Source organism: Thunnus albacares, chromosome 22, assembly GCF_914725855.1.
Source record: "Thunnus albacares chromosome 22, fThuAlb1.1, whole genome shotgun sequence".
NCBI classification, from domain to species: Eukaryota; Metazoa; Chordata; class Actinopteri; order Scombriformes; family Scombridae; genus Thunnus; species Thunnus albacares.
The window spans coordinates 1023142-1036735 of NC_058127.1; the positions used below are offsets into that span (position 1 = coordinate 1023142).

At 37.6% G+C, this 13594-nt stretch overlaps 1 protein-coding gene and 1 long non-coding RNA gene across 2 annotated transcripts; one reads left to right on the top strand and one right to left on the bottom strand.

The window, feature by feature from the left end:
• Positions 1 to 1878: 1878 nt before the first annotated feature.
• Positions 1879 to 11394, bottom strand: LOC122974349. The gene is made up of 3 exons (XR_006400360.1): positions 10324 to 11394; positions 8876 to 8878; positions 1879 to 1890 (listed from the first exon to the last, which is right to left on the bottom strand). It is a non-coding gene; the product is annotated as an uncharacterized LOC122974349 (long non-coding RNA).
• On the top strand, positions 2804 to 11970 carry pfn1 (profilin 1). Its single transcript, XM_044342294.1, has 4 exons — positions 2804 to 2911; positions 3163 to 3298; positions 10060 to 10249; positions 11402 to 11970. The coding sequence occupies exons 2-4, from the start codon at positions 3164 to 3166 to the stop codon at positions 11497 to 11499; spliced, it is 423 nt and encodes a 140-aa protein (XP_044198229.1). The 5' UTR covers positions 2804 to 2911; position 3163; the 3' UTR covers positions 11500 to 11970.
• The last annotated feature ends 1624 nt before the right edge of the window (positions 11971 to 13594 follow it).

Consider the following 13594-nt stretch of genomic DNA (forward strand, 5'->3'; position numbering starts at 1 on the left):
AGACGTCAAGATACACAAAACAAACACAAAGAGACATAAAGATACGCAAAACAAACACAAAGAGACATCAAGATACGCAAAACGAACACAAAGTGACATAAAGATACGCAAAACAAACACAAAGTGACGTCAAGATACACAAAACAAACACAAAGAGACGTAAAGATACGCACAACGACCACAAAGTGATGTCAACATACGCACAACGAACACAAAGAGACGTAAAGAGACGCAAAACTCAGTGCTCAGTACGCTCTCATCCGGCCAGCGCGGGACGTCAAACCCGACAGCTGATTATGAACTCTGTATACTGTGAAACACAGAGATTCACCAGGTGGTGACAGACTTAATCAGCTTCATGTGAAGTCGTTTGGTGGTTCCACACTGCAGGTTTAGAGAGTAGAAACAGTGATGGAGGTTCAGTCCTATGAGCATGATGCACGCTTACTGCACGCGCTCTGTATGTTCACCAGACTCCTGCTAGCTGAGCCCACTGACTTCCAGTTCAAGACAAAATCATTTAATCATGTGGCTCTTCTAGACTTTCCAAATGATATCGGACCAAACGGATTAAACGAGTCATTTCACTGAGAAACATTTATTCACTGTTTTACTGCCGCTCCTTTTCCAGTGACTGTGTGTGAACCTGGAGGCTGTAATTACATTGTTTGGCCACTTTGTCAACTTGTCTTCACGTCTGCTGCTGGAGGTTTAGTCTGTCTGATGTCTAATAATCCCTCCATAGCAGCAGCAGCAGCAGCAGCAGCAGCAGTTCATGGTGTCGACATGAACTGAAACAGTTCAGGAGGAAGTGGTTTGTGTGTGTGTGTGTGTGTGTGGAAACGAACCGTTTTCACAGCAGCTTCCTGTTGAATTTCAACCCTCAGACAGTTTGAACACTTTTCTGTCTTCAGTCTCCGTCTGACTCAAAGTTCAGTCCATCATCACTTCAGTCTGATGTTCACCTGTTTCTATCACCTGCACTGTTGTAATAATAGTAATAAGTGCAGCTCAGTGCAGACACGATGGATAATATAACAAGCTTTTAAAATACAACACATTGTTAAAGATGAAACCAGTGGTTTCCAACCTTTTTGTCTTTTGACGTCTTACAAAAAGCAGTGTGTAGTCGGGGTCACATTTCACATGTCTATGAGTTGTTAACAGCTCCACCAAATAGTGATTTTTCCCTCTAAACTTCTCACATGCTTTCATTTCAATAAATGTTCAAATGATCCAATATTTCAGCAAAAATCAAAGATTAGAGAAAAAGTCCAAAAACTGAAAACAGATTTGTGTATCAGAACTTTGTTTTTTCTTCTTTCCTCTCCCATTAATCATCTCACCACCCCTCAGATTTATCTGCTGACCCTTTGGAGGGCCCCGACCCCTAGGTTGGGAACCACTGGACTAAACTAGCTAACTGTATATAAAGTAGTTGAAACTATTTTTATATCGTTTCTATTCATTCTTTAGTATAACAGAATATAATTTGCTGGGATGTCAGTCAGGAAACAAACAACATATTTAAATGTCGGTTTGAGGTGAAACAAGCGTCCAGTCTGATAGGAAACGACCTGCTTTAACAAACACGTGCGATAAAAGAGAAACATGACTGAAGAAATGATGCATTTTTATATGATTTATGTTTGTTTCGTGTTGCAGCTCGCAGCGACGATGCACGTCAGTGGTGGAAAGTCTCTCTGTCAGTAAACAGCGTAGATGAATTATGATGTTTAGATGTGAAAATATTGAATTATGTTGCTGTTCTGACTCTTTTTACCTGAAATAACTCACAAAAGGCCCCAAAAAGCTCTTAAAAGATGCAGCTGAGTAGTTGAGAGGAAACATTGTTCCACTGATTTACTGACAGATAAATGTTACTGGACACTTAAACATTCCTGTCAGAGATGAACCACTACTGTGATGGGACCAGTGCGACCCAGTTAGCCGCGACTCAGAACATATACGTCACAAATACAGTGTGAACAGGCGTCCACATATAACCGCCGTCGTCACCCGAAGGTGACGTCTGTTCACTGACGTCGCTGCGTCGTCGCCGCAAGCTGCAACACAAAACAAACTAACTAAAATAAATAAAAATGTGTTTTTGTTGCCTGTCATTTAACCTTTCTGTCATCCTGACGGCTTGTTTTAACATCAAATCCCTCCAAAAACAAACATAAATCATATAAAAATGCATCATTTCTTCAGTCATGTTTCTCTTTTATCACACGTGTTTGTTAAAGCAGGTCGTTTCCTCTCAGACTGGACGCTTGTTTCACCTCAAACCCAGAAATAAATGAATTAAAATCACATTTTGAATATATGTTGTTTGTTTCTTCTTTGGCTTTACTTCTTGTTTCTGTCATTAAGCCGGCAGAGATCTCTGCAGCTTCACGTCAGTGCAAACACAAGAGTTCACTGCTCACACTTCCTTGTTTTTTACTTCCCAGGTGAGAGAGAGAGACAGGCAGAGAGAGAGAGAGAGAGAGAGAGAGACAGGCAGAGAGAGAGAGAGAGAGAGAGAGACAGGCAGAGAGAGAGAGAGAGAGAGGCAGGCAGTGCGAGAGAGAGAGAGAGGCAGGCAGTGAGACAGGCAGAGAGAGAGAGAGAGAGGCAGGCAGTGAGACAGGCAGAGAGAGAGGCAGGCAGTGAGACAGGCAGAGAGAGAGAGAGAGAGGCAGGCAGTGAGACAGGCAGAGAGAGAGAGAGAGGCAGGCAGTGAGACAGGCAGAGAGAGAGAGAGGCGGGCAGTGAGACAGGTGGGCGGTGAGCTGCAGACAGACGGGAAGCTGCCTGCAGGCTGGGAGTGGTCCGATGTATAAAAAGCGGCTCGTCTTCCTTCTTTCTGCATTTGACTTCTTCTCTCTTCCCCCTCTTCCTCATACCTGAGACTCTACCTGCACAGGTAAGCTGACATGGTCTCTCTCTCACACACACACACACACACACACACACACATACACACACATACTGTCTCTGGGTATTGATCAGGTGATCGATCAGACTCTGTGTTCATGTTCTTGACTTTGCTGATTGAGACGCAGGCTGTCAGTCAGTGATTGTGTGTAACTGACTGGTCTTCCTCTGTGTGTGTGCGTGTGTGTGTGCGTGTGTGTGTGTGTGTGTGTGTGTGTGTGTGTATTGGTTATTGATCAGGATGTCGTGGCAATCATACATTGATAACATGAAGACAGGCGACGCCTCTGGGAAAATCCCAGTGGCAGAGGCAGCGATATGCGGGATGGCGCCGGAGAGCGTGTGGGCCAGCACACCCGGCTTCGCTAACATCACGGTAAACTCACACACACACACGCACACACACACACACACACACACACACACACACACTACTGCAAGAACAAACTCCTCCAAATGCTTCAGATTCAGATTCAGGTTGAGAGAAAAGTAGAGAACAAGCGTCTGTGAACCGTCTGGCGTTTGTTGGATCGTCTCTGATTCTAAAAACTTGTAAAAGTCGTCCACTTCCTCCTTCACAGAAACTTCTGCTGCTTTATTTTCACGTCCGGTGAAGGATTTACTGCGTGCACGAGTGTTTAAAACTGCTTCTTCGTCTGTTTTTCTGTCTTTCCTTTTTTACATTTTTGGTTATTTTGGAGATTCGTGTCTTTTTTTTACTTTAAAAGTCTTAAAACGGGACAGAATCCATCATCAAACATCAAGAAATCAGCTTTAGTTCCTGAAACTCCTCCAGTCGGCAACAGGTGACATCACCAAAGAGCTGCTGCCCGATTGGCTGATTTTCTGCTAATTTTAAGTAATTAACAGTATAAAGTGGGGTTTTTTTGCAGCCAGTTTTTTTCTTCCTCTTCTTCTTCTTCTTCTTGAGTTTTGGGCGTGTTCAGTTTGTCGCCCCGCTGGTTCCCGCTCCGTCAGCGAGGTGGGCGGAGCTACAGCTGCTGCGCTGCAAAAAAAAAAAAAGAGGCAAAGTGTTAAAACGAGAAAGCAAAATGTGAGTTTCTGACTTGTTTCAACAAGCCAACCCTCATTTTTAGAAAAGTCCTGACATGACGGGAAACAAGATGAACCGCCTCATCTCATTGGCTGATTGTTTCCGGGGGGGGTTTGACTTCAAACAAGACCTCAGATTGACAGAAAATGTGATATTTTTTGCAGTGTAATCGTTTTGTTGCTGATACACAATTATGTAATTTCTGCTTTTTGTATTTTTTATGATTTTTGTTGGTTTTTCTACCGACTGGATCACATTAAGTTAAAAAAATGACAAATAGTTTGCACTGTGACACAATTATAATTATTTTTTTGATATAATATGCATTACGCATACATTTTTATATAATTTGAGTTCAATCAAGTCTTCAGTATGACAGGAAATGGACACTTTTTGCAGCGGTAGTTTTGCAAGTCACATCATGATTTTTATTCATTTTTCTACTTAACGAGTTGATTTCTTGAGAATTCTTTAATATGAGCGGAGTTGGATTTTGATTAATTTTTAAGCTTTTTAACTGATAGGGAAGGAAAAAAATACATTTTAAATGTCCAGTGTGAGAGAAAATGACCTGCTTTGACAGATATGTTTGATAAAGAGATGAAACAGAGAAGAAAAAGATGCATTTTTATTCATTTTTTTGGAGGATTTGAGTTGAAACAAGTTTGCAGTTTGATTGTTTTTTAACTGACAGGGATCATTTTCATGAATTTTTTGTTCATTTTTCTACATTTCAAAAGTGTTTTTTCAAGCTCAGATCTGAACGAAACCCGTCGTTTCCGGCCTTCTGTGGTTTTTTGAGGGGGGGGGGGGGGGGGGGGCAGCAGGCAGGCCGGGTGTCGGTTTGACTACCTTATAAGGACACGATGTCGAAAAGACGAGAGAGCAGCAAATACAGGAAGCAGAGACGATCACTTCTCAGTTCACACACACACACACACACACACACACACACACACACACACACACACACACATAGTGAGGTGAGGCTTATAGCTGTTACGCAAGGTGTGTGTGTGTGAGGTGTGTAACAGAGACAATCACCTGCAGGGTTGTTTGCTTGTTTGCAACCAGTAGTTTCTTCACCTTTGACACTTTGAATGACCACACACACACACACACACACACACACACACACACACACACACACACACACACACACACACACACACACACACATGCACGCAGAGTGTGTGTGTGTGTCGTGTCTCAACACGTCCTCCACACCTTCTTGTCTTCGTCGTTCTTTCCTCCGGTTTCTCCTGCAGCTCAGTTCAACTCTTTCTCAGAGGATTTACGTTCATATTCGACTGAACTGCAACATCAGGAACGTTTTGTTAGAAACGTGACGCTGCTGAATCACGTTTCCTCTCAACATGATGAGAACATGCTGTTAACATATTTGACAAGTTTAAAATGAGACTTAACGTATGAGTGAAATGTTTAAAGAGAACATACCTGATTGTTTTTCCCACCAAAATCTCTGCTGCTGCATTAAAACATCTCATTTTACAGTAAAACATCTGCTGTTGCAGTAAAATCTCTCATTTTACAGTAAAATATCTGCTGTTACAGTAAAATATCTCATTTTACAGTAAAATATCTGCTGTTACAGTAAAATATCTCATTTTACAGTAAAATCTCTGATGTTACAGTAAAATCTCTCATTTTACAGTAAAATATCTGCTGTTACACTAAAATCTCTGATGTTACAGTAAAATATCTCATTTTACAGTAAAATATCTGCTGTTACAGTAAAATCTCTGATGTTACAGTAAAATATCTCATTTTACAGTAAAATATCTAACGTTACAGTAAAATATCTGCTGTTGCAGTAAAACATCTGCTGTTGCAGTAAAATATCTGATGTTGCAGTAAAATATCTGCTGTTACAGTAAAATATCTGATGTTGCAGTAAAATATCTGCTGTTGCAGTAAAATATCTGATGTTACAGTAAAACATCTGATGTTGCAGTAAAACATCTCATTTTACAGTAAAACATCTGATGTTGCAGTAAAACATCTCATTTTACAGTAAAACATCTGCTGTTACAGTAAAACATCTGATGTTAATGTAAAATATCTAATTTTACAGTAAAATATCTGCTGTTGCAGTAAAATCTCTGATGTTAATGTAAAATATCTAATTTTACAGTAAAATATCTGCTGTTACAGTAAAATCTCTCATTTTACAGTAAAATATCTGCTGTTACAGTAAAATATCTCATTTTACAGTAAAATCTCTGATGTTACAGTAAAATCTCTCATTTTACAGTAAAATATCTGCTGTTACACTAAAATCTCTGATGTTACAGTAAAATATCTCATTTTACAGTAAAATATCTGCTGTTACAGTAAAATCTCTGATGTTACAGTAAAATATCTCATTTTACAGTAAAATATCTGATGTTACAGTAAAATATCTGCTGTTACACTAAAATCTCTGATGTTACAGTAAAATATCTGCTGTTACAGTAAAATATCCGATGTTACAGTAAAATATCTCATTTTACAGTAAAATATCTGACGTTGCAGTAAAATATCTGATGTTACAGTAAAATATCTGATATTGCAGTAAAATATCTCATTTTACAGTAAAACATCTGATGTTACAGTAAAATATCTGATGTTGCAGTAAAATCTCTGATATTGCAGTAAAATATCTGATGTTGCAGTAAAATATCTCATTTTACAGTAAAATATCTGATGTTACAGTAAAATATCTGCTGTTGCAGTAAAATATCTGATGTTGCAGTAAAATATCTGCTGTTGCAGTAAAATATCTGATATTGCAGTAAAATATCTGATATTGCAGTAAAATATCTCATTTTACAGTAAAATATCTGATGTTGCAGTAAAATCTCTGACGTTACAGTAAAATATCTGATGTTGCAGTAAAATCTCTGACGTTACAGTAAAATATCTGATGTTGCGGTAAAATCTCTGATATTACAGTAAAATATCTGACGTTGCAGTAAAATATCTGATGTTGCAGTAAAATCTCTGACGTTACAGTAAAATATCTGATGTTGCGGTAAAATCTCTGACGTTACAGTAAAATATCTGATGTTGCAGTAAAATATCTGACGTTGCAGTAAAATATCTGATGTTACAGTAAAATATCTGATATTGCAGTAAAATATCTCATTTTACAGTAAAACATCTGATGTTACAGTAAAATATCTGATGTTGCAGTAAAATCTCTGACGTTACAGTAAAATATCTGATGTTGCAGTAAAATCTCTGACGTTACAGTAAAATATCTGATGTTGCGGTAAAATATCTGATATTGCAGTAAAATATCTCATTTTACAGTAAAATATCTGCTGTTGCAGTAAAATCTCAGCTGGTAGAAACTGCAGCAGTGTGAAAGTGTTTGTGGTTGTGTTCAGACTCTGGCAGCACCTGGTTCAGGTCTGAGAAAGATCCTGGTCTCTGATTAATACAGAACAAGTCTGCAGTGATTGAAGCTCAATGTGTTTCTGAACATTTCAGCCACAGCAGCATCTTTCACTAAAACCTGAACCAAACCCGAACACACAGGACTCAGGATGTGAACCCGGGTCTCTGCTGTCAGAGTCCCGCATCCACCCCGACCTCTGACCTCTGACCTCTGACCTCCCACTGCAGAGACAGATATACATGTAGCTTCATCACTGTGAACATCATCCAGGCAGAGTTTACTCAGTTCAATGTGTAAACCTGCCGATCGATCGATCATATAGACGAATCAGAGTTGTTGGTGGATGTAAACAAGCGACAACAAACGACCCACCAGGAGACAGAAACATGCAGTCGATCAATTTTGACAATCAAATACTTGTTTTAGTCATTTTTTAAAGCAGAAATGCAAAATGTTTCCTGGTTGCAGCTTTTCTGTGTCGAACAGTAAACTGAATTTATTTGAATTTTTGACTATTGATCAGGAAAAAAAAGATATTTAAAGAAACTTTCCACTTTTTTCTGACACTTTGTAGACAAAATGATTAATCAATAATAAAAAAATAATAATCATTAGTCGCAGCTCAACATATTTTCATCATATTCATGCCGACAAAGAGGAGCTGCTAAAGATGGAAGTTAGAGATTATTTGAGTTTATTTATTTGCAGGTTAAAGTCAAACAAATACAAACAAACAACAAGAAAAAATCAACGTGCACAGAGAACAAAAAAGACCATTAGGATTATTGATTACCTAAATAATACACAGACATAAATATACAAGAAAAACACAAAGAAGCAGCATCACGTTTCCTGTCTGAAATTCCACTTTTACAGCATCATGTGGAGCTGAAACATTTAATCAATAAAGAACAATCAGTTCTAGTTTGATTATTGATTGTTTCCAGCAAAAATGCAAAAAAACATTCTTCCATTCCAGCTTCTCAACTTCATGAATTTGCTGTTTTTTACAGTAAAAGGCACATTTTTAAGTTTTAAAGGTGTTTGGAAACATTTTTTTTTAAGATTTTCTGATATTTTATTGACTAAACAACAAATTAATAATCAAGAAAATATCCATGAGAATAATGGTTAATTACAATAATCATGTGTAACAATAATCATGTCTACAGTCATTAACTTTCCAGTTAAATGTAGTTTTGTTGCTGCAGCAACATGATTGGCTGCAGTCTTTCTGTGTCACATGTGCACTGACGCGTATCCGTGGTTATTTTTAGGCAGGTATATAAACATGATATATTTCAATGTGAGACTAAGTTCAGAGTTTTTAGCAGCTGTTGGTTTAGTGGTGTGTTTTTGTCGTCTATATTTGGTATCATGGCTTGTCGCGTGATCCAACATCAGTGGTACAACGGGACAATCATTCATAATTTATTAAATACATCTAATGCAATGACAATATTCTATATCCATAAATAAAACATATTAACATGAACACACTGTGATTTTCACTGTCAATCGATCTGCCTGTTGTGTTCTTGATTAAGTGATTAATTGATTGTTTGGTATAAATGTGAGAAAATAGTGAGAAATGTCCATCAGAGCTCAATTTGATTGTGTCACATGTCTTCACATTCATTTCACAACACGACTTTAATAATTAATCAGTCATCAGAGTTGTTGCTAATTATGTTTCTGTCAACGACTAATCAATGAATCGACTGATGGTTTGAGCTCTGACATAGAGTGTTCATGTCAGCAGACACAGTTAAACAACACACAGTCAAACCAGACAAACCAGTTCTATAGAATCCCTGGAAACACTGGAAGCTGCAGAGCCCTTCAGCCAGGCGCCGTGTTTGACTAACATGTGAAGCACAAACATGGTTTTTAATCTCATGAAAACTAGATGTTAACTCGTAGGAAAAGTTGATCTGAGACAAGCTGTTATCAGAGAGGTCAGTGTGGAGAGTTTCCAGCAAATAGACCGACCCGTCAACGCTGAGGTCATGGGGATGAAACTTCTCATTTTAGTGGAAATCAGGTGAAATAGTCTGTCAGGATAATGATCAGTGATCCTCATTAATTTGTATTTTATAAACTGGGTGTCAGCTCTGTGAAGAAAAACTCCAGAGATTTATTATTGCACTTTTATAAAGTCATTAATTGAAGAAGAAAAGTCCAAATCTGTGCAGCAGAGACCGAAATATCTCAATGTTTAGTCCCTAATATGGCTCAGCTGGTAAAAGTGTCCACACTTTTGTACATATATATTAAAAAATGACATTGTCCACTTATGTGCAGTATACAAGTTGGTTGGTAAAAGGTGCAACTGTCCACTAACTTTTGATAACTGGATAGAAATAGTTCACTAACTTTTTTCCACTAATTTTGTGTAAAATTGGTGGCATGACCCTTAAATGAATGTGGTGTGGTCACAAAGAACATATTTTATAATAAAATAAGTATATAATACAGTTTACCATCAACTTTTTTTGAAGGTTTTCTTTCTCTGATTTTGTGTCTTCACTGTTTGTAACATTTACATAAAGAATACAACAGTTTTATCCAAAAAGTCCAGAAATGATCTAATTGTATGACCTGAGGTTGCCCTCTAGTGGCCAGATATGATAATAACAACCATTATTATGATAATAACCTGTCTGTCTCTCTCTCTTAGGTGGAAGAAATTAAGAGGCTGGCCGGAAACAGGAAGGACTTCGGCCAGAGCGGCCCGACCATTGCAGGCATGAAGTGCAGGTTGATCCGAGATAACTTGGACACTGACGGCATGTTCTGCTTGGACTTAAAGAGTTCAGCAGACGCTGAAGGCAACGCCTACAATGTATGTGTCGGCAAGAGTCTCAAAGGTAAGACAGAAACAGACCGCCTGAAAGATGAAATTCTGGGCAAAGAGTCCCCAAAGTGCTTTCACTTTAGTCACCCAGAGGAATTAGATTTATCAGCTTTGATACACACACGATACTTGTTGGTAGATCAGTTCGTCGTTGGTTTGGATCCAAACATGAAATTTGTTGACAAGAAGAAAAATATAGAAAATCACCAGATTTATCTTGAAAGCTCAGTGATTGGCTGTTTCTTGCTGAAATGCATCTCAGAAGTTGTTGTTAACTTCTTTATGTCCACAGTTTGTAGCTTCAACCTTTTACTAAAGAACCAGATATTTTCTAACATAATTGTTATCTTTTGTATTGGTGATAATGTTAGTAGCAACAGTATTGGTAGTAGTAGTAATAGGAAAGAAGCTGCTCTAACTTCCATTTCACTGCGATTTTAATAAGTAAAACTGACTTTAATTAGTAAAATTGTGGCTTTAATAAGTAAAACTTTGACTTTAATTAGTAAAATTGTGGCTTTAATAAGTAAAACTTTGACTTTAATTAGTAAAATTGTGGCTTTAATAAGTAAAACTTTGACTTTAATTAGTAGAAACGTGACCTTAATAAGTAAAACTGACCTTAATAAGTAAAACTTTGACTTTAATTAGTAAAATTGTGGCTTTAATAAGTAAAACTTTGACTTTAATTAGTAGAAACGTGACCTTAATAAGTAAAACTGACCTTAATAAGTAAAACTATGACTTTAATTAGTAAAATTGTGGCTTTAATAAGTAAAACTTTGACTTTAATTAGTAAAATTGTGGCTTTAATAAGTAAAACTTTGACTTTAATTAGTAAAAACGTGACCTTAATAAGTAAAACTGACCTTAATAAGTAAAACTATGACTTTAATTAGTAAAATTGTGGCTTTAATAAGTAAAACTATGACTTTAATTAGTAAAATTGTGGCTTTAATAAGTAAAACTTTGACTTTAATTAGTAGAAACGTGACCTTAATAAGTAAAACTATGACTTTAATTAGTAAAATTGTGGCTTTAATAAGTAAAACTTTGACTTTAATTAGTAGAAACGTGACCTTAATAAGTAAAACTGACCTTAATAAGTAAAACTATGACTTTAGTAAGTATAACTGTGATGTCTTGTTTCTGTCTGTCTCTGCAGCGCTAGTCATCGCTAAGGGCACAAAAGAAGCCAATGGCGGGCAGGTTTCTGGGAAGGTGTTTTCAGTGGTCGAACACCTGCGGAAGGCATCCATGTAAGACAAGACGGCCACCATCCCCTCCTGTACCCACCAAACAAGACGGCCACCATCCCCTCCTGCACCCACCAAACAAGATGGCTGCCACCCCCTGCCTCCCTCAAGAAAATGGCCGCTGTTTTGAGCTTCTTTAGTTTTATATTATTTTGACCCTCTGGGCATACGTTAGCCATCAGGGATTAAATAAAGTGTTTAAAGTTAATTCCGTGTGATGAGTGAGTAGTGCAGTTTTGAACACAGTTTTGAAACTGAACACACGCACACACGGTGGTGTATACGAGTGAATGCTGTTAGCATGTTCACATTTTATCTGCATACATTGCAGATGTTGTTGTTGTTGTTTTTGTTGTTGTTTGAAAGCAGGGAGCAGTGTTACATTTTTTACAGTCGAGAAGGACCTTCGTCCTCAGCTCTGTAAAAGAAAAAAAATCACGTGAAAATAAAAAGACGAATATGTTAATTCTTAAAAACACTCGGAGGGTTTCTGTGTGTGTGTGTGTGTGTATAACATGTATTACTGACGCTGTGGGGACATACACCTGCACAGTCACATGTGGAGACTGAAAAATCAAGTCCCCATCACTTACTTCAGTACATCTTTATTAATTTAATTTCTACTTCAATTACTGCTAGTACTACTGTTTCTAATACTATTACTGCTTCCACTACTGACATTACTTCTACTATTACTTTGCCACTGCACCTACTACTATCACCACAATTTGTACAACTCATACTATTACTACAACTGCTACACCTCTACCAATATTACTTCTAGCACTACTACTTCTACTGCTACTGCTAATACTACTGCCACTACACTATTACTACTACTACTGTTACTGCTAATACTACTGCCACTACACTATTACTACTACTACTGTTACTGCTAATACTACTGCCACTACACTATTACTACTACTACTGTTACTGCTTATACTACTGCCACTACACTATTACTACTACTACTGTTACTGCTAATACTACTGCCACTACACTATTACTACTACTACTGTTACTGCTAATACTACTGCCACTACACTATTACTACTACTACTGTTACTGCTAATACTACTGCCACTACACTATTATTACTACTACTGTTACTGCTAATACTACTGCCACTACACTATTACCACTACTACTGTTACTGCTAATACTACTGCCACTACACTATTACTACTACTACTGTTACTGCTAATACTACTGCCACTACACTATTACTACTACTACTGTTACTGCTAATACTACTGCCACTACACTATTATTACTACTACTGTTACTGCTAATACTACTGCCACTACACTATTACTACTACTACTGTTACTGCTAATACTACTGCCACTACACTATTACCACTATTACTGTTACTGCTAATACTACTGCCACTACACTATTATTACTACTACTGTTACTGCTAATACTACTGCCACCACACTATTACTACTACTACTGTTACTGCTAATACTACTGCCACTACACTATTACTACTACTACTGTTACTGCTAATACTACTGCCACTACACTATTACTACTATTACTGTTACTGCTAATACTACTGCCACTACACTATTACCACTACTACTGTTACTGCTAATACTACTGCCACTACACTATTACTACTACTACTGTTACTGCTAATACTACTGCCACTACACTATTACTACTATTACTGTTACTGCTAATACTACTGCCACTACACTATTACTACTACTACTGTTACTGCTAATACTACTGCCACTACACTATTACCACTACTACTGTTACTGCTAATACTACTGCCACTACACTATTACCACTACTACTGTTACTGCTAATACTACTGCCACTACACTATTACTACTACTACTGTTACTGCTAATACTACTGCCACTACACTATTACCACTACTACTGTTACTGCTAATACTACTGCCACTACACTATTACTACTACTACTGTTACTGCTAATACTACTGCCACTACACTATTACTACTACTACTGTTACTGCTAATACTACTGCCACTACACTATTACTACTTCTACTGCTACTGCTAATACTACTGCCACTACATTATTACTACTATTACTGTTACTGCTAATACTACTGCCACTAC

Coding starts and splice junctions, on each gene's coding strand:
- pfn1 (XM_044342294.1), top strand. CDS start 3,164: ATGTCGTGGCAATCATACATTGATAACATGAAGACAGGCGACGCCTCT. Junction 3,299..10,059: donor CCGGCTTCGCTAACATCACG/GTAAACTCACAC, acceptor TCTCTCTCTTAG/GTGGAAGAAATTAAGAGGCT. Junction 10,250..11,401: donor TGTCGGCAAGAGTCTCAAAG/GTAAGACAGAAA, acceptor CTGTCTCTGCAG/CGCTAGTCATCGCTAAGGGC.